The sequence below is a fragment of the Nymphalis io genome, chromosome 12 (genome assembly GCF_905147045.1).
Source record: "Nymphalis io chromosome 12, ilAglIoxx1.1, whole genome shotgun sequence".
NCBI classification, from domain to species: domain Eukaryota; kingdom Metazoa; phylum Arthropoda; class Insecta; order Lepidoptera; family Nymphalidae; genus Nymphalis; species Nymphalis io.
In genome coordinates, this window is record NC_065899.1 from 12,501 (window position 1) to 33,540 (window position 21,040).

The 21,040-nt window shown below is 40.9% G+C and overlaps 1 protein-coding gene and 1 long non-coding RNA gene across 2 annotated transcripts; both read left to right on the forward strand.

The window, feature by feature from the left end:
- The first annotated feature begins 7,126 nt into the window (after nt 1–7,126).
- On the forward strand, nt 7,127–8,060 carry LOC126772458 (uncharacterized). Its single transcript, XR_007669662.1, has 3 exons — nt 7,127–7,246; nt 7,608–7,776; nt 7,932–8,060. It is a non-coding gene; the product is annotated as an uncharacterized LOC126772458 (long non-coding RNA).
- A 4,685-nt stretch (nt 8,061–12,745) lies between these two features.
- On the forward strand, nt 12,746–18,407 carry LOC126772457 (glutamate receptor ionotropic, kainate 2-like). The gene is made up of 13 exons (XM_050492829.1): nt 12,746–13,381; nt 13,834–13,995; nt 14,319–14,537; nt 14,628–14,691; nt 14,769–14,914; nt 15,154–15,315; nt 15,522–15,721; nt 16,128–16,329; nt 16,421–16,506; nt 16,587–16,668; nt 16,758–16,806; nt 17,010–17,125; nt 17,826–18,407. Exons 1-13 carry the CDS (start codon nt 13,334–13,336, stop codon nt 18,264–18,266), a joined length of 1,977 nt encoding a protein of 658 aa, XP_050348786.1. The 5' UTR covers nt 12,746–13,333; the 3' UTR covers nt 18,267–18,407.
- The last annotated feature ends 2,633 nt before the right edge of the window (nt 18,408–21,040 follow it).

Consider the following 21,040-nt stretch of genomic DNA (forward strand, 5'->3'; position numbering starts at 1 on the left):
CAAATGTCAACGATCATCTCAAAGATAGTAAATCATAATATTTCTATCAGGTCAAGAATGCATAATGCATAATTCAATCGCATAAGTCAATGTTAGCGGTATTATTTAAGTTTTTTTTTATTGAAGCTAGAAATTCAAATTAGATATTCGTCGTTTTTATTTTAAACAAATGTAACTGTAACGTGAATGTAAGCCACATTACGTTACAATTTACTGTAAGCTTCGTTGCAAATATTATTATTTTTTTTTATTAAAAACACTTTTTTTAATAATTTTCCAGCATATTTGTAAATACGGCACACGACAGCGATTTGTGTGTATGCTTTGGCTGACAATAAGTATGTAATGTGTCTATATTGATTATTATAATATAACGGATTAGAATCCCCAACCAAATCGTTAAGAACGGTGTTGTCAGCATAGCTAACCTCACCCTCCTTATGCTTAATAAAATCTGAGTTGTACTCACAGTGAATCCACACCTTGCCTCGACGTTACCCAGAAAGTAAATCCTCGAATTCCCGTTCACCACTCTAGCAACCATCGCCTGCGGCGCTCAGCGACGGCTATCCTCTCAAGATGGCCGTCACTCAGTTAATACACTCACTTTTAAATAATGAATTTAAGTTAACAGTTTTAACGCAACATCATTTTAACTTATTAAATTATAAAACAATTTTTAAGAATTATTTAAACATTACTTATAATTTTAGAATGTAAAACTAATAATAAAACATTTAAAAAACTGCAGTCACTTAATTAATACACTCACTTTAAAATAATGAAATTAAAGTTAACAATTTTATTGCAACACAATTTTAATTTATTAAATTATGAAACAATTTTTTAAAAATTATTTAAACACTGCTTAGAATTTTAGAATATAAAACTAATAATAAAAACATTTTAAGACGGCAAACAAAGTTAGCACGCTGAGAGTAAAAATGAAAACTATTTCTTTTGATGTTACAGAAATTCATAAACAAAAATAACCATTGTTACTTATAAATTGTAAGTTTAATTGTAGCAATTATTTTGTTAATTTAGAACGTAAAATTAATAAGCAAAATATCTTTATAAACAACTAACGGTGTTAACGGAACTTTCCGTTTTATGATGCCTAGAATAATGCAACTTATTTACTTAAATGTAATCAAAATAACTAAACAATGATGTGTTGTTTTTTTATAAATCCAGATAATAGTTTTACAATTAAATTTTTAATTTAAAGATTAATTTTTTAACAAATAAGGAGTAATTGTTCGTCTCTTAAAATACTACTCAACCATTACACCTTCTCTTTAATATTACTTAGTCAAATCATACATTTTAATCATAACATTACTTAGTCAAATAAACTTGTAAATTAATTTAGTAATATTAAAATAATTTAGATTTAGGAAAGAGTTTAATGATTTTACGTCGACAAATATAACTTCAATAATACACCGGGATAACATCACTTGCGGGCTCGCAAGGCGGGGGCGGCTAGTGTAGAACATTCTTCCCGACTGTACTGGCCGTCGTCGTGTTTGAACTCTACTACCACTTACCATCAGGTGGAGTAGTCATTTGCCTTCCCGGCAAATATAAAAAAAAGTATTCCATTATTGCTATGTGCACCACTTCATTGATGATCTCAACATGACTCTCAATTCCTTCCTCTTCTTCTTTGTCCAAACCCTCTTCCCACTTCAGCTGGGGTCGGGTCTCCTTATACGTCTGCGTCAGAGAGCTCTGTTCTGGCTTGTCGGTGTACTCATATTCTCTTTTTGGGCCTCTTTTTGCATGTTTGACCACCAGGTTGCGGGCGGTCGCCCTCTTCCCCGCGGTAAGTCCAGGATATTTAAGGCTTTCTTGATGAGATGGTCGACATTTCTTTTTCAACAATTGGTGTTACCTTTAACGATCCCCTGACATACTCGTTCCTTACTTTGCCGTAATTCCTACAGATTAATTTTAGGATGTGCTCGATGAGAGGTAGTTTTCATTCCAAGAATTCCATCCATGAGAATATATAATTTGAATTTGAAAGTATATAGTTCCCTCTTAAAGTCTGCTTCCCCATGACAATCAAAAGTCCCATTGCCTGTCGTTGAACATGGCCGCCGCTGATTTAAATGAGAAGTGTTATTCACATGGACAGTTTTTATGTTGCATGCTCCAGAGTGAGCTCTGCGAGTAACAAATACCGCTAACAAAAGGAAATACCGCTAACATCGTTTTTTGATATAAATAAGATGTATATAAATTGTAATATCAGAATCGCCGACTAATATTACAATTTATATTAGTTTCGGAGTCAGAGGTAAATGTTGCTTATGTAAAAATCTTAGATATGGACAAATGGGCCACCTGATGTTAAAAGGTCACCACTGTCCTTAGACATTGGCTATGTAAGAAATATTAATCATTCCCTACCACCGTTTACAAAGAGGTGCTTCGATTATTAATTATAAATAAAGTATGCAGTGAGTTGAATAGTTTTGTTTAACCTGAGTTTGATAGAATAGAACAAACAAAATAAATTGGTATGCTTGATCATTTAGAATATTAACTATATCCAACAGTGGGGATAGATGTCGGGGTATTTAAGCAACATAATCATATATTATCATAGATCGGAAGATTTGTATAAAATATTGTTTTCTTCAAACCATTTAAGTCACTTTAAAATATATTAAGTAAAACTACAGGGATTTACAGTAAGTAAGTTATGATCAGTCACTGATGATTATTAAAAGAGTAATCATCAATATAAAAATAAAAAACCTTATTTTTTTCTAACCAGAATGGCATTTCTTGGTTCTTAATTTAAAATCACAGACTTCTTAACAATCATTATCCTTTCTTTATACTCAAGTGCGAGTGAAGCCAGGGGCTAGTACTAAATAAAATCACAGACTTTGCCAAGGCTACTCAGTTTATTATCCTATCTTTATATCCTAATTTTGACTTACATAAAAAAATAATTATACTTATGTTTTAATGAAACCAAAAATAAGGCAATTAAAAACAAATGTGGTCCATCGAACTTGACATACATTTTAATAAGCTGCTTTATTGCTTACACATGTAATATAGAAAAAGTATATAATTTAAAAAAACAGTTATATAACAGTTTTGATTAACGTTTAAAAAGCGGTCATTTGACCATTCTGGTAGGTTTAGTGTTAATTATTATTATTAATTTTTAAGGGAAACTTACAATGTTATGACACTTGTAGCATATTAATATAAAATAATACATACATCAGCCTAGTTTCCATCAATAGCAACTAAGCAATTTCTAAAATTAACAAAAACAAAACCTACATAAAATCACATTGCTAACACATGTAACAATAATATTAAGTGAAATCAATAAAGGTGTAGTAAGATATTTTGTGTAAACAAATAAAATTAATTATTTAAACAAAAATTTAACAAAAACAAAACAAATTAAATCACATAACTAAACATTGTAATATTAAATAAGATCAATAAAAGTGCAGTAAATAAATAATTTATATATAAAAATATATCTTTTTTAACCATGTATTAAAAGGCAAATAAGAATATGACTACAATTGCAAATTTATAACAAACTAAAAGATTGCATATTAAGATGTGTTCGTACAATCATATATAAATTAATATATTATATTTTTACCTTATTTATTTTATATCAAATTACCAACAAAAGTTATAATAATACAACAACCAATATATAATTTGGGCTAAGCAAGATTAATTGCACTTTTAATTATATGTAATTACAGCTTGCTTTTTATTAATTTTGTATTAACTGAGTGACCAATATATTACATTAATTACATTTTATAATCATTAATAAATAACATATTATGATAACAATAAATTAAATTGAATAAAATTAGAAATTTGTTATACTTAGTATTCATAATAATTTTAATGAAATTAGTTAAATGTTAATTTGAACAATATTGCAAAATATAATCTAGGAAAAAAAAAGTGTGACTGTAGTCAAGAATGTCAAACATAATAGAGAAAATCCACAATAATTTAACAAAAAAACAACAATTTAAAATATATAGATAAAAAAATACAATTAATTGGAACTAACTAAATTAATTAGAATAATGTCAAATCATATTTTATTTTAAAAAGCATTGATTTTTTCAAATATATAATATGAATATCTGAATAGAATTTATTATAATTTTGGCAGCTATGGCTATCGCAAGGATGAATAACGACTACAATAGATACGTCCTCAGATGCTTTTGCTAGTCGGAAGCGCCCACGCGTGGGTTTCGATTCTGGCTCTGATACAGAGACAGAGGGACGCGAAGGACGGAAGTATTCAGCACCTCAACGAGGTGGGGCCGGGTCTTTCAGAGGCTCAGTACGGGTTCAGGGAGGATCGATTGACGCCCTGGACGCCCTAAAGACCTGGACCACGGAGGGTATCGCTGGACGTAACGAACGCCTTCAACAGTCTTCTTGGGTAGGCTGTGGCGTTCCACAGGGGTCGGTACTCAGCCCAATCCTGTGGAACGTCGGATTCGATTGGCTCCTGTGGGCCCCTATCCTTCCCGGGTTGAGGGTGTTGTGCTACGCGGATGACACCCTCATCACGGCGACGGGGCGGACCTTTCAGGATGTGGCCCGCCTGGCCGAGGTTGGAGTGTCGCTCACAATGGACCGGACTAGGATGCTGGGCTTGAGGGTCTCTGTCACAAAAACAGAGGCCCTCCTATTCCACGGTCCACGTCGGGGTCCCCCTCGAGGGGCGTCTATCACCGTCCAAGGGACGGTGATTAAAGTGCAAGCCCAGATGAGGTATCTGGGCCTGATCCTGGACGGAAGATGGAGCTTCAGGCAGCATTTTATCCAACTCGGCCCGAAGCTTATAAGCGCTGCTGCCGCCCTGGGCCGCCTCCTACCGAATGTAGGAGGGCCGGAAACACCATGTCGGCGTTTATACGCTGGCGTGGTACGCTCCATGGCATTGTACGGTGCACCCATTTGGGTGGATGCTCTCACCGCTCGTAACAGAGCTCTTCTGCGGAGGCCCCAAGAGTCATAGTGGTGAGAGCGATACGTGGGTACCGTACGGTGTCATGGACGGCAGCGACACTTCTCGCGAGCGATCCGCCCTGGGAACTCCAGGCGGAGATGCTTGCGGAAGTGCACCGGTTCTGGGTGGAAACGAGTTCAAGCGGCGTCCGTCCAGGGTCGGCGGAGGTTGAGCGAGTCAGGGCCCTAGCCCAGCGAGCCTTGATTCGCAGGTGGAAGGAGGACCTGAGGTCCCCCTCGGCAGGCCTAGTGACAGTGGAGGCGGTCCGCCCCCACTTGAATCGCTGGGTGGAACGGAGTCACGGCACACTCACATTCAGGCTGACGCAGGTACTTACCGGACACGGTTGTTTCGGTAAGTACCTGCACCGGATAGCGAGGCGGGAGGTGACACCCTCCGGCCATAAGTGTGGTGCGCTTTCGCACACAGCGTGTCACATTCTGATGGAGTGTGCTGCTTGGGGACCTCGGCGCCTGTCCCTGGCGGCCTTAGTCGGTGAAGACCTCTCGCTGCCGAGTGTGATAAACGCCATGCTTGGTAGCGAGAGGTGCTGGTTGGAGACGGTCTCCTTCTGCGAAAATGTCATGTCGCAGAAAGAGGCAGCGGAGCGGGAGCGTGAGGAGAGGGCCTCCGCTGAGTCGCTTCGCCGAATAAGACCGGGGAGAAGGCGTCGGCGCTATGCGCATCTTCTCCTCCCGCCGTAAGTGTTGCCGGGGTTAAGGGGTCTTTGTACCCTGTAAACCCCCTAGGATTTGGAGGCCTGCAGAGGCGGGCCAACCGTCGGGGCGTCACGGTAGTATGAGCAAGCGATCCCGTGACGCCCCTCGAAAATGCGGTGTGGGTACCGCTGGTTTTTTAGTGGGTATTCCGGCGCATGCTCGGCGCCGGCGAGTCCCACATACCCCCCCACTTCAAGTGGGGGAAACGCGTACACGCGTTTTTCCAGCGAAACAAAAAAAAAAGTCATACGCTGCGGACGAAAATTAGTTTAAGTGTAAATAAATTAACCATTGTAAGAGATAAAAAGATTTTATCTCTTTCTTACATTGTAATTACGGCAACGGCGCATTTACGCACTAAAATTTACTGGAAGTCAAAAAGTCGGCGCAGTAGGTAATTTGTAGACAAAAAATATCAGAACCAGGGGACGTCGTAACTTTGCACAACGTGCATGACGCCAAAAGTGTTCCAGGATGTATGTATCCGTTAGGAATGATAAGCAATCAATCAATTTTCTAAGGGGATTCAACTTATTAAATATAATCATGACATAAACATAGCGTAGTATTCCCGCCGATACAACTTGTTTAGGCACGTCTGGCTTAGAACTATTCAGTATACTTAGTGATCATTTATCCTCAGATGGCCCATTTGTAAATTTGTCTTCTAAAATAACAACACGGTTATATGTTCACAATAGTCGGTGTGTAGCACATCGATGGGCAGATGAAACGCTTTGACCGCGCCCGCCGGTGGCCATGACGCGACCCGCTTCCAGAATAGCTCGCGTCGCGCCGCGACGAACGCGGGGGCGAAGGCGGGGGCGGCGGCGAGTGGCGGCACGTATCGCCACTCGCTAGGGATGCGCTTAAATTTCAATACGATGGTTCTATTTATATTGAAGTCTCTTACGAAGTATATTTCTTACAAAGTGTTTTGTGAGTGTTTACAAGCGTTCATATCGTCAACAACAGAAACAATTATCGCCTCGAACGCTGCTAACCTAGTTGTATACTAATAATACACGAAAATATTTTTTTTTGTTATCGATATAATAATCGACCCTCAAAATCTAGACACTCCTCGCTCCCAACGACCACGTGACACGTGCGCGGCGTTAGTACAGCATTGCTGCGTGCGCCGTTATGTATTCACGCAACAATTTCAATTGCGTAGTAGTGGTGTTGTTATTTATACCGACTTACGCTGCGCAGACTATTCAAATAGGCAAGGAAGCTTTTAATGAATTTTCTAAAAACTTGTCTTGACACGTCAATGAAATTATGAAACAAATAAATAAAATACCGTCTGTTTTATACATCATCGACGAGGTCAGGCGTGGTAGAAGCTCGGCCGGAAATCGCAGTGAAACTGGTAGCGGCCGTCAACGCTGTGTTGCGTGACCACGACGGAGCGCTGCTGAAAGTACCTGCACCTGTCGAACCGCAGGAGCCTCTCGCCGAGCCTGGACAAATATGTTTACAAGTAAGAGGACGACTTTCATAGCGCTGATCTAAAGTGTACAGCTTAAAACAAATAAGTATCAACTCGTTTGTAGCGTGTTGCTCGTTACATCAGATAAGTCTATAGGGTCTCGCTGGATATTATTAAAAATTAAGCTTTAGTTTAAAGCTACTTCAATAAAGTATTGCTGATTAGCGGAGCAATAACTAATGTGGGTGTAACCACCCAGGCAGGTCTGCGCAAGCTTAGTCGATCTACACCTTATACCTCATAATTTACATTTATTATTAAAAAAAAATTTAACCTGTAACCTAATTTTTGTTCTATTTGTTAAAATTGAGTACAAAATAAGTAAATATTTGTTACTGTATTAAATAAATAGATTCAACTCGTAGGCCAGTCAGAGCGCAACCGCTGTCGTCGGTGGCAGCGCAGGCGCAGACGCGGCTGCGCGCGCTGGCCTTGCCCTGCTACTCGCTGAACCGGCTCCCGAGAACCGTCACTTATCGTCTGCACTCGAACTGTATCCGCACTTCGATGTTCTCGCTCGGGTAATATCGTTTTCATTTAATTAATAGAAAATAATAACTAAATAGAAGTGATTTTTTTTCTGGTTACATTTATTACAATTCAAGAGATACGATTAGGTCTCGTCCAGGATGCAATTATCAAATAGTTTCTTTTACCACGTGCGGTGTTGTGATAGCTAGGCGTGTGCGGCACTATGCGAGGCCAAAGGCTGGGAAAACGCCGTGGTACTGCACGAGGGAAGTGCGCGCGTGGCTCCGCGCCTGGCTCCCGACACCGACGCGCTGGCGTTGCGGGCACGGCAACTGCCGCCGCAGCAAGATGACAATGCGCTCAGGTTAAACGATCCGTTGTTTGTGTTATTGTATGTATGATGAGATATGATTGCCTCAGTATTGTACCAACCACCGTATGAATATTATCGATAACACGTCAACAACAACGCAACTGTAACTTCCAGAAATCTCCTCCTGGTTCTTAAGAAGTTAGGCGCCATCAACTTCATAGTGTGGTGCGACGCGGAGTGCAGCGTGCGCGTGCTGGACGCGGCGCAGCGCGTGGGGCTGCTCGCCGACCGGCACTCCTACCTGCTGACCGCGCTCGACCTGCACACGCTGCCGCTCGCCGACTACAGCTATGGCGGCGCTAATATTACTGGTCCTCTATTCGGAAATACTTACCGATTAGTTAGTTTACATCGATACGGCGCAATCAATATCGCATTACATATCTGGTGCTCACAGGTCTGCGTGTCTTTAACGCGGAATCTAGCAAAGTGTTAGAAGCGATGAGCGCCTGGCGTGAAGAATATGCTAAGCAACTTGGCGAAACCGAAAACGAGGAAGAAATCGCCAAGGTATTATACTATTACATACTTAATACCTTGTTAGTATTATTTGATTAGACGCTTTTCTTTGTTGTCTCTGTGGGACCTACATTACCTACCACACGCAGCGTCCATACAAAACATCAAGCATATGACCGTCGCGAGCCGAAGGCGCGCGGTTACTAAAACGTAGGAGCACATACGCCGAGTTTTGTATGGACACAGATAGGCGCGTATTTATATGGTGCCCCCCGCGGCGACGGTGCGCCCCTCACCTCTCGTACAATTCGTAAGAAATAATTATTGTTCTTACATACTCACTCGCTATTGGTAGAAAAGCCAATGTTTTGATTTGTACATAATTTTCTTAAAGAATTTTATTCTTGTTATAGCCCTTCCGATTGGTAAACCGGTAATTAAATTGTAACTCACATTATAATCCAATTTCATTGGTTATAATGTGAAACTTTTTATTGGAGACGAATTTCTGTAAATATTGTTTATTGGTTATTAATAATTGTCATTTTTGTATATATATCTGTGTAAATTTCAAATAAAATCATTCCACCTGAAGCATCGACAAGTTTATTACGATACTCAAGAAACCTCCGAAATAGTTAGGGAAGCAATAGCCCCTACAGTGGTGACCTACCGACGTTGAGAAAATGGATCAAGATACTGCTGCTCAAGACCCCAAACCTCTAGCCGAGGTAGACCTGGCAGCCATCTCCGTACAGTCACGGATACTACCATTCTGGAGGGACCTTCCACGAGCCTGGTTCATACAATTTGAAGCTGTCGTCGACCCCTTGAAGACGTCCGATGATCAGAAGTTCCGTTACGTCCTGCAACAGCTGCAAGCCACGGACCTGCAACACGTCACCGACATTCTATACGACACGCCAGCTACTGATAAATACATCACATTGAAGAACCGACTACTCGCCGTATATGAAAAATCAGACGTAAAGAACTTCCAGAAGCTCGTCAGCGGTCTACAGCTGGGTGACCAGAAACCCTCTCAATTACTTCGCAAGATGCGAGAACTAAGCGCCGGTATGATTACGAACGAAGGGCTCCGTATCGAGTGGCTTAACCATTTACCTACTCAGATACGCGTTGTTCTATCCGTAAATACCGAGTCATCACTCGACACACTCGCCGCCATGGCCGACAAGATGGCGGAATACTCCGAGCCCGCGATGATCGCCGCTGTATCGACCGCAACAACAACTACGAACGACGCCGTATCAACACAAATAGCAATGTTATCGAAGCAGCTAGAAAAATTGTCGCTAGAAATCAACGAAATACGCTCCACACATCGTCAATACCGTCGCTATCGCTCCCAGTCAAGGCCACGATCCAATTCAAACTCAACAAGAAACAAATCATCTGTGAAGCCCGGCGATGCCACGTGGGAATGTAAATACCATTACCGATTCGGCGATAAAGCGAAGCGTTGCGAATCGCCGTGTTGCCGAAGAAACAAAGCTTTAAACTAGCTCCGACATCGACTACGGCGGACCTCGATGTCCCTACTGCCAGCAACCGCCTATGTATCTACGATCGCAACACTCGAGAACGTTTCCTCGTGGATACCGGCGCCGATATATCCGTATTATCAGCATCAAATTATAGAAGCAATACAAAAATCGAAAACGCCTGCAGATTATTTGCCGCAAACAACACACCTATCAAGACGTATGGCGAAAAAACGTTAAGATTGGATTTTGGTTTACGACGAAACTTTCTATGGACATTCATCATCGCTGACGTCAAAACATCGATCTTGGGAGCTGACTTTCTACGACACTTCAAACTATTAGTAGACCTGCATAAGAAGAAACTAATAGATAAAGTCACCGAACTTTCCGTCGATGCTATTGAAATTTCTACAGGCGCTGAAACAGAAACAGAAAAGGTACACGTAATCGGCACAAACCAAGCCTATTACCACGTACTGAAGCAATATCCAGATGTACTTCGACCCATGTCACTCAAACAACCTTCGAGGCATAACGTCGTCCACCATATCGAGACAACTGGCCCGCCACTCTACGCCCGTCCGCGTCCGCTTCCACCGGATAAGTATAAAGCTACAAAGACTGAGTTCGAGAATATGCTGGAAATGGGCATCTGCAAACCGTCAAACAGTCCCTGGACGAGCCCGCTACACGTTGTGAAGAAGAAGGACGGCGGCTTACGAGTTTGCGGTGACTACAGACGTCTAAATGCGATCACACTACCCGACCGCTATCCGATACCTCGCATACAAGACTTCACATATCAACTTCATAACAAGACAATATTCTCGAAGATCGACTTAAAAATGGCTTACTACTGGATACCAATTGCTGAGGAAGACGCACAGAAAACCGCGATTATAACTCCATTCGGTTTGTTTGAATTCAACTGCATGACCTTTGGACTACGTAACGCGAGCCAGACATTCCAGCGATTTATGCACGAAGTACTCTGAGGCGTCGAAAACTGCTTCTGTTTCGTCGATGACATCTTATTATATTCCGAAAACGAAGAAAAACATTGAATTATTACATCAAGTATTACAGCGATTAGAAAAATTTGGCGTCACACTGAAAATAAAAAAATGCGAATTCGGAAAAAGCAAAATTAATTTTCTCGGTTACGAAGTCTCAGCGGACGGAATCAAACCGACTGAAGATCGCATCGAAGCCATTTCAAAATATCCGAAACCGAAAACCATCGTCGAGTTACGTCGCTTCCTAGGCATGTTGAATTTCTATCGAGACTGCCTACCACATCAAGCCGAACTTCAACACGAACTCAACAAATATTTGCACAATCGTAAGAAAAACGACAAAACCCCGATCGAGTGGACACCGGAAGCCGACGTAGCCTTTGAAAATTGCCGTCAAAGCATTTTAAAAGCTACAACTTTGACTCATCCGCTACCCGGTACACAACTCAGCATCATGACTGACGCTTCAGATCACAGTCTCGGCGCCATACTACAACAGAAAGTAAACAACGAATGGAAACTGCTCGCATACTTCTCAAAAGCAATGAGTGCTACACAACGCCGCTACAGTGTATACGATCGCGAATTACTAGCGATCTATACAGCTGTAAAACACTTCCGACGACTCATCGAGGGATGCGAAGTGACTGTGTACACCGATCACAAGCCACTTGCCTACGCACTACATCGCCAAGCAAATAGTAGCGACACTCCGAGAAGAGAACGACAACTACATTTCATTAGTCAATTCTGCTCAAATATCAAATACATACAAGGGGAAGAAAACACAGTCGCCGACGCTCTCTCACGCATAGAAGACATTCAATGCCCGACGATCATCGATTTCAATCAAATAGCCATCGATCAACATAACGACGAAGAACTAAAATCATTACGAAGACAACCTAACTTGAAATTCGCCGACGTCGCGATGCCTGGGATACAGCAGCCAATTACATGCGAGCTGTCTACCGCGACGCCGCGACCGTACCTACCGAGCATTTATCGCTACGCAGCATTCAAAGCGCAACACGATCTATGCCACCCGAGCGTGCGGACATCAAGAAAACAAATAAGTTCGAAATACTTTTGGCCGAACATGAACACAGACATCGGTACATGGACTAAGTCGTGTATTAATTGTCAACGAGCAAAAATACATCGACACGTCGTCACACCCTTAGGCGAGTTCCCGCCGTCACAGCGCTTCGAACATATACACATCGACATAGTCGGACCGCTAAGACCGTCGAAGGATTGTCGATATCTAGTGACTATGATCGATCGCTGTACGAAGTGGCCCGAAGCAGTACCGATACAAGATATAACAGCTGAAAACGTCGCAAAAGCCTTATACGAACAATGGATCGCACGTTTCGGTTGCCCGCTGCGTATATCAACGGATCAAGGACGTCAGTTCGAATCCGAGCTATTCAATTCTCTCATGAAAAGATTCGGAATTACAAGAATTCGAACTACTGCATACCACCCGCAATCGAATGGCCAAATTGAGCGATGGCACCGAACCCTGAAAGCTGCACTGATAGCGCGCGAAGCTACAATTCAATGGACGGACGGGTTACCCACCGTGCTACTCGGTTTACGCACGGAGTTACGCAGCGATAACAACTTTAGTCCGGCAATTATGACCTACGGTACTACTCTGCGCATACCTGCGGATTTCTTCGTACCTACACAGTCGAAGATTGACGACGCCGAGTATGTACGCCGCCTCACCGAGACCATGGCAACGCTACAACCAACGCCGCGCTCGCACACGCCGCAAAACAAACCATTTGTTTATAAAGACCTAGCGACGTGTACGCATGTATTCGTGCGCAACGATACAGTTCGAGCTCCACTAACTCCGCCGTACGATGGGCCTTACGAAGTTTTGAAACGCTACGACAAGTACTTCCAGATACAACTGCCAACACGCACGACAGTTGTCACATTGGACCGACTCAAGCCAGCATATACATACAACGAGTCGCCATCGTCTGAGGACCCACCGGTCAGCAGCAGATGCCAGGACAACTCTCCGACCTACACGACGAGATCTGGAAGAAAAGTCAAGCCATCCGTACGATTTTCTTGAGGGGGAGTGATGTGGGACCTACATTACCTACCACACGCAGCGTCCATACAAAACATCAAGCATATGACCGTCGCGAGCCGAAGGCGCGCGGTTACTAAAACGTAGGAGCACATACGCCGAGTTTTGTATGGACACAGATAGGCGCGAATTTATATGGTGCCCCCCGCGGCGACGGTGCGCCCCTCACCTCTCGTACAATTCGTAAGAAATAATTATTGTTCTTACATACTCACTCGCTATTGGTAGAAAAGCCAATGTTTTGATTTGTACATAATTTTCTTAAAGAATTTTATTCTTGTTATAGCCCTTCCGATTGGTAAACCGGTAATTAAATTGTAACTCACATTATAATCCAATTTCATTGGTTATAATGTGAAACTTTTTATTGGAGACGAATTTCTGTAAATATTGTTTATTGGTTATTAATAATTGTCATTTTTGTATATATATCTGTGTAAATTTCAAATAAAATCATTCCACCTGAAGCATCGACAAGTTTATTACGATACTCAAGAAACCTCCGAAATAGTTAGGGAAGCAATAGCCCCTACATCTCCTTTATTCTTGAGATTTTAAAGATTTTGCTTTGCTTAGTACTCAATATATAATATAATATATAATAAAAATAGTATAATATTGAAAATATTTCGCAGATCGCGGATAACCCTCCGACTGCAGTTCTCCTGTCGTACGATGCGGCTACTATCGTAGCAAAGGCGATAAAGTACCTCGACCTGCCGACGGACGAACCCGGCTCCTGCGAGCACGGAACGGCCTCCTTTCACGCCGACACACTTCTTAATTATTTGCGTTCGGTAAGATGCCGCGGCGATCGATGAGTTCGTCACCTCGTAACTCTCGAAAGGTTAAGCGATGAAAACCGGTCGGAACGGTACACGATACTGATATTATAATAACGAAAGTGATTGTCTGTCCGTCTGTCTGGTTCGCTTTCACGCCTAAACAATTGAATCGATTTTTAAGAATTTGAGGCAAGCTGGAACCCCAGAGAGGGATAGGTTACTTTTTTACATACATAATTTGCCCCCTACCCTAACACGCGGATGCAGTGGCGGGCGAAGCCGATGGCGAAAACTAGTGTAAAATACATTAATCGCAGCAACGCGACCTCATGCAGGAAAAATGGGAAGGTGCGAGCGGGCCGCTGGCGTGGGAGGCGGGCGGCGAGAGGCACGAGGTGCTGCTGCAGGTGACGGAGCTGGCGCGCGGCGGGCGGCTGGCGCCCGTGGCGTCGTGGGCGCCGCACGCCGGCCTGGCCTGGCGCCCGCGCGCCGCCGCGCCCGCGCCGCCCGGCGGGCTCATGACCAACCGCACCTTCAACGTACTCATTGCCATGGTGAGTCGGTGACTAAAATTAATAAGGTCATTGCTATCCCGTTATTTCTTTTCGAGAGAAGTTATCCTTCATATTATGTTTTCGTTTCAGAATAAGCCCTACATTATGAAGAAGCAATCCTCGGATCGTCTCTTTGGCAACGATCGATACGAAGGTTTGACAAATTATACTGTCACTAGATGATAAATATGAAGTACTTTTACCTCCATATTCTTCACACTGGCTGCACAGGTTTCTGCATTGAACTCATCGACCGGCTGTCGAAGCTGCTGCACTTCAACTATACTTTCGTGGAGCAGACGAACGGCGCGTACGGCGTTCGCAACAAGACCACGAAACTTTGGAACGGCATGATGCGCCGTCTCATGGATGATCCAGTTATTATATTTTTATATTCAGTTCAGACAACCTCAATTAAAAACGAAGGCAAAGATATAATATAAAATAATGTCAATTTCTCATGTGACCTTCGAACAGACAAGTCTAAGAGACCAGCATGAGAGACATACCAGTTACGATGTGATCAATAGTTTCTACTCAATAGTAATTTGCCTCGTTTTAATCAGACGAAAGACCAGCCTCAGTAACCAATAATAATCAGTGCCGTACACAACAGGATATACAGTTCGCGGTAACGGATCTGACCATTACGGCGGAGCGCGAAGAGGCGGTGGACTTCACCACGCCCTTTATGAACCTCGGGATCAGCATCCTGTTCCGAAAGCCGCAGCAGCCAGAGCCAGCTCTGCTAGCTTTTCTCTTGCCTTTCTCTAACGGGGTAGCTCAAAATATATATAATTTATTCAATCAAAAGAAAAAATAAACCAAATGAAATCAATGTATTTGTTTACATTTTTGAATCTACATTCTATACAGATTTGATATTTATCAAGTTGAACTTATGTTTACATTTATTATAATAACCAGTAAAAGTACCGAAAAGGGGTATAATGACCTAACTTATTGTTATAACCTTAATGATAGGTATGGCTGTGTCTGGGTCTAGCTTACTTGGGCACATCGCTGGTGTTGTACGTGGTGGGGCGACTGTGCCCCGACGAGTGGCAGAACCCCTACCCCTGCGTGGAGGAGCCGCCAACTCTCGAGAACCAGTTCACACTCGCAAACGCACTCTGGTTCAATCTCGGCGCCGTGCTGCAACAGGGCTCGGAAATAGCACCTGTGTTAGTATTACGTATAATATCGACTGCGTAAACAAAGTCTACAGAAACTTTACATTACAAAATATAAAAGTATGAAAAAATAGGGATTTCATTAAAAATAATATTTAACAAAATAAACTTCTATCATTATTTAATATATAGGCCGTAGGGGAACATTATGAATTACTTTGATTTAAATTACCTGATATAGAAAGGACAAGATATGTATGATACAAATTTATTATATTTAATCATAAATTTGAATTGTATATACATAGTATATTAGATTTAAGAAGAATTTGTTAAAAATGAATAAGATTGTATTGTTCAAATGATCCAAGTTTTATTTATTACATTAGTGTATCATCAATTCAAAAGTTGAATAACTGTATATTTTATTTGAACATTTGAAATGAATATTATTTAGCGCATACGGTACACGTGCGGTGGCCAGTTGCTGGTGGATATTCGCACTCGTGATCACCAGCTCTTACACGGCCAACCTGGCCACGCTGTTGGCAACCAAGTCTTCCGCGGAGTTGATCAAAAACGTGCGCGATCTCGCCGACAACGATCAGGGCATCACCTACGGCGCCAAGGCCGGCGGGTCGACTTATACGTTTTTCGAGGTATTTGATTATACCAACATATACGAGTATATATAGAACGATATTTATAATCGCAATTAAATCGTATACAAAAACTTGAACACTGTTTCAGCTGTCCGAAAACGAGCTCTACCAAAAAATGTTTCAGAAAATGAAAGAACAGGAAATGCCCACTAGTAATGAGGACGGTATTCAAAAGTATATTATATTTCATAAAATCATTTCGTTTAGCATTTTGTGTATCATTTTTATAATAATTCTCTTTTCAAATGTTTCAGAGTAATGACCGAAAAATATGCCTTTTTCGCTGAGTCTACCACAATAGAATATACAGTAGAACGCAACTGTGAAGTGACTAGCGTGAGTAACTCTTGTTTTGAACCAAAAGTACTTGATAACAATAATACGCACCTATCTACATATATAAGTATTCCTCTCACAATGCCTAGGTGGGGGATCTTCTAGACAGTAAAGGATACGGGATAGCAATGAAAAAAAGTAAGTGTTTTTTGACGTCTTATTGCTCGACAAATCGTCGTAATATTATCCTTAGTCCAACTGTCGTTAACAGCCCATTTACAATTAAAAGTAAATTTGTAATAACTGGCGATGGACCTCATCTCTGTGTTTGGTATTAGCTTAGTATTCATCCATTAATTACCAATCACTCTCGCGGCCTTATCATATGAAAACTATTACAGATTCAGAATACCGACAGTCTCTGAACTTGGCGCTGCTGAACCTGCAAGAAGCGGGCGTGCTGCGCGAGATGAAGTACCGCTGGTGGAAGGAGATGCACGGGGGCGGCGCCTGCCAGGTACCGGCCCTGATAGATTCGAGGATTCAAATGATAACGAGTTTTATAAATTCATAAAACCTTCACCAACCAACATTCATAAAACTAGCCACCAAAAATAATTGGAACAAGAAATGTTTTTTCGAAGCTAAAATCACACATTTATTTTTACTGACTAAATATTTTATTAAAGAGCCGAGATGGCCCAGTGGTAAGAACATGTGAATCTTAACCGATGATCGTGGGTTCAAACCCGGGCAAGCACCACTGAATTTTCATGTGCTTAATTTGTGATTATAATTCATCTCGTGCTTTACGGTGAAGGAAAACATCGTGAGGAAATCTGCATGTGTCTAATTTCACTGAAATTCTGCCACATGTGTATTCCACCAACCCGCATTGGAGCAGCGTGGTGGAATAAGCTCCAAACCTTCTCCTCAAAAAGAGGAGAGGAGGCCTATAGCCCAGCAGTGGGACATTCACAGGCTGTTAGGACTAAATATTCTGTATAAACATAAAATATATAATAATATGTATAAATAAATAAAATTATAAGCTGCTATTCACCATATACGCACGCACACATACACACACCCACACGCGAGTACATAACATATTCGTTTACATGAATATTACCTATTTAAGTTCAGTTTTTATAAATCGTATCATTCATACGATAAGCTTTTTGTGAATTAATATAATAATGATGGTTTTTACGCAGCCGTCAAATGATTACGAAAGCGAGGAACTCTCTCTGGACAACTTCATGGGACTTTTCCTCGTGTTGGTGGTGGGTTGCGCTCTGGGCGTGCTGGTGTCTTGCTGCGATCTCGCGTACTGCGCGTGGCGACAGCCACGCGACCCCGAGCGCTCGTTCTTCGGCAGCTTCTGGTCCGAGCTGCGCTTCGTGTTCCGCTTCGAGCAGTCGGTGAAGCCCGTGCGCGGCCCGCTCACTCCCGCGGCCAGCTCGCTCGCCTCGCCCTCGGCCTCCACGCCGTCCGCGCGCTCCGAGCTCGCGGCGGACGGCGCCGCGCGCCGCCTGCGCTCGGCCTCGCCGCGCTCGCCCACGCCGCGCTCGGGCCGCGCCAGCGCGCGCCGCTCGTCCATGCACGCCGCCAGCCTGCGCCTCGCCAGGCACGCCACAACGCCCACGCCCCGCTGAGCGCGCTGAACCGCGTATCTGCTCATCGAACTATTTTTTTATATTCAAAGAAAATATATGTATATAATTCAAATGTAATTGCGTAATATTCATGTATTATCTTCCGATTATTCATTTGCATAAATAAATTATGAGAGACGTGCTGTTTTTTTTGTTTTTAAAGTACACGTCTTAATAATAACAAACGCCAAACGGTAGTAACAAACAACCCCCAACTTCCGAGCTTCCCGGTGGCGCATCCCGACCGAATGCTAGATGCCACAGAACATTCATTGGCTCCGAGATGTTAAAGGGCGGGCTCTCACCGAAAAACCAGTTACAACTGGTCGTTGTAAGCTGAACAGACGGCCAAACAACGTAGAAACTTAATCCGATTTCTCGGGTCAAGATACTATTCCCTTTTCCAGAAGCGTCTTTGCCTATAGTGCAGGATGTGCAGTGCACACGGGCGCAGCGGTGTTAGGGGCGCAGGCGCCCCCGGCACTTTCAATGAACCTGCGCCTGTCAGATATTTCCTATGTAATAATGTATATATATTAATATTGTGATATATGAAAGGTTAAATTAAGATTTAGACATATGCCACAAGTTGGTACAATTTAGGCAAAAAATTTTGGCCTTTTTAAAATAATACATTAATAATGCATGCACTATTGAAATTATAATTTAAATTAAACTTGGATCTGTTTGTCATGAATTAATTAATGATATTTTTTATAGACATTTATGAATATTCATATATGTACATATAATATATATTTTCTTCTTGATTAATTTTAGTATTACACATAATGCATTTTTTTTTTAAATAACTATAATAAAATAAAATATTTTTTTAAATTTAATTTTGTGATATTTTAAAACTTTGTGTTATATTGAAATGTTAAATTGTATTTTCTGTAATAATGTTATTAGTTATGTCAATGTTATTGATTATTATGTAATGTTTTATTGAATTTATTATTATTGTTTTTTAATTTAAATCTTGATATACTACAATTATTATATTTTGCATGATGTGATAGCCTATAATTAAAAGGACATTTAAGTTATTGTTAATAGTTTGATAATGAAATGAATGTAATAATGTTTTCTTTTGTTGGTTATCCAAATAATAATAATAATGCTTATTTGTTAGGTAATTATTGCTTATATTTAATACTATAGAGATTATGAGGATCAGCCTTGTATTAGGGCCATAAATGATAATAATATCGTATATTTATCTATTTTCATATTATACAAATTACCCTCACACAATATAATCACATTATAGAAAGACAATATAACAGCCATACATTAATATTTTACAATAAAAACAATTATCTTACCTTAGTAATACTTGCCGCTTGCCAGGGAACTACTGAACTTTTCTACACTTGTTCCCACTCTTTTATATTGAATGACAGATGAGTCAAATTAGTGTTTTATTAATATTATCCAATATACATCGTTTATATATATTTATCATAACTTACCTATTTATTAAGTTAACTAAATTAATATATATTTTGTTATATTTATCTATCTCACCCGTGTTATGACGCTGGGCGTTATAACTCAACCCCGTGTAAAAAAAGCTCAAAAATGTTTAATTATGTTGTTATCCGTGTACAATGGCCTAGCAGCAAGCTTCCCGAATCTGTCAAATGTATCCCCGACTCTGTCCGTTTTATATGAAGTCGAAATTAAAATGAAGAAATATGACAGGTTTGGGAAACTTTATTGTTACCCGACATTATTTAAAATTGCACCATTTGCACCCGGATCTCCGTTCACTGTTGTAAATATAAGGTGTCTGATAAACACCCTCGCAAGCCGAAACGTTACCATGTTAACATGTCTATATAAATGTTATCTCAATGTTAAAAAATGGAAATTGTAAAAAAAAAATTGACTCTCGATTCCGCAAATACTAGTTTTACCGCGGCTTCTCGTTCAGTCAGTTCGAGCGGCGCGTGGAATGCAGGCGTGTCTCACGAAGTTAGCAAGTCGAGTTGTTTTCGTTGAAGAAGTGGAACCAATTGAAGCGAAGATTATTATATGAAGATAATAAATATAAAAACAGTTCTTGAGGGCTTAAGAGCTTGACATTACGTCATACTACGTCATTGCATGCTGCTTCTTGTTCAAATAAACAGATCTTTTCAGAGCTATTCGTTGTTTTAAACATCAAACGTTTAAAACGTTTGATGATGCACCTTGGGAGAGGCCTATGTTCAGCAGTGGACAACGATTGGTTGTTGATTGATTTTTTGATTTTGTTTAAAACGTCATATAATGCGGCATACGTGGCGTGTGCTCTTGTTGCTATGTGTGTAACGACGTACTGCTACAGGCATAATAAAATTTGCATTACATTGTTAAGTTTTATCCTTATTTATAGTTTAATTAAATTAGAAGAGTTGAAAAAAATCTATGTTTTTAAGTATCTTTTATTTTAATCATTAGTTGTAAGGGTCTAGGTAATCTTTTAGTTTTGATTATTCATTCCAGCTTAGAAGATTTCAATTTCCTATTATTTTTTGTTTCGCAATGACTATTTATAACTCACAAGGTCAAACATTGAAGAAAGTAATCTTTGATTTAAGTAAGAGAGAACTTCTTTACCCATGGGCAACCATATGTTTTTTTTTTTTTATATTCGCCGGGAGGGCAAATGACTCTACTCCACCTGATGGTAAGTGGTAGTAGAGTCCAAACGCGACGTAAATAAATAATAATTATATTATATTATATAATTTATAATTACAATATGTGGCTTGTTCACGTGT

Excerpts from the sequence above, each read along its gene's own strand:
- LOC126772457 (XM_050492829.1), top strand. The coding sequence starts at position 13,334 with ATGGTGCCCCCCGCGGCGACGGTGCGCCCCTCACCTCTCGTACAATTC. Across the intron at positions 13,996-14,318 it reads TTCTTAATTATTTGCGTTCG|GAAAAATGGGAAGGTGCGAG; the intron begins GTAAGATGCCGC and ends GACCTCATGCAG. Across the intron at positions 15,722-16,127 it reads GGCTCGGAAATAGCACCTGT|CGCATACGGTACACGTGCGG; the intron begins GTTAGTATTACG and ends AATATTATTTAG.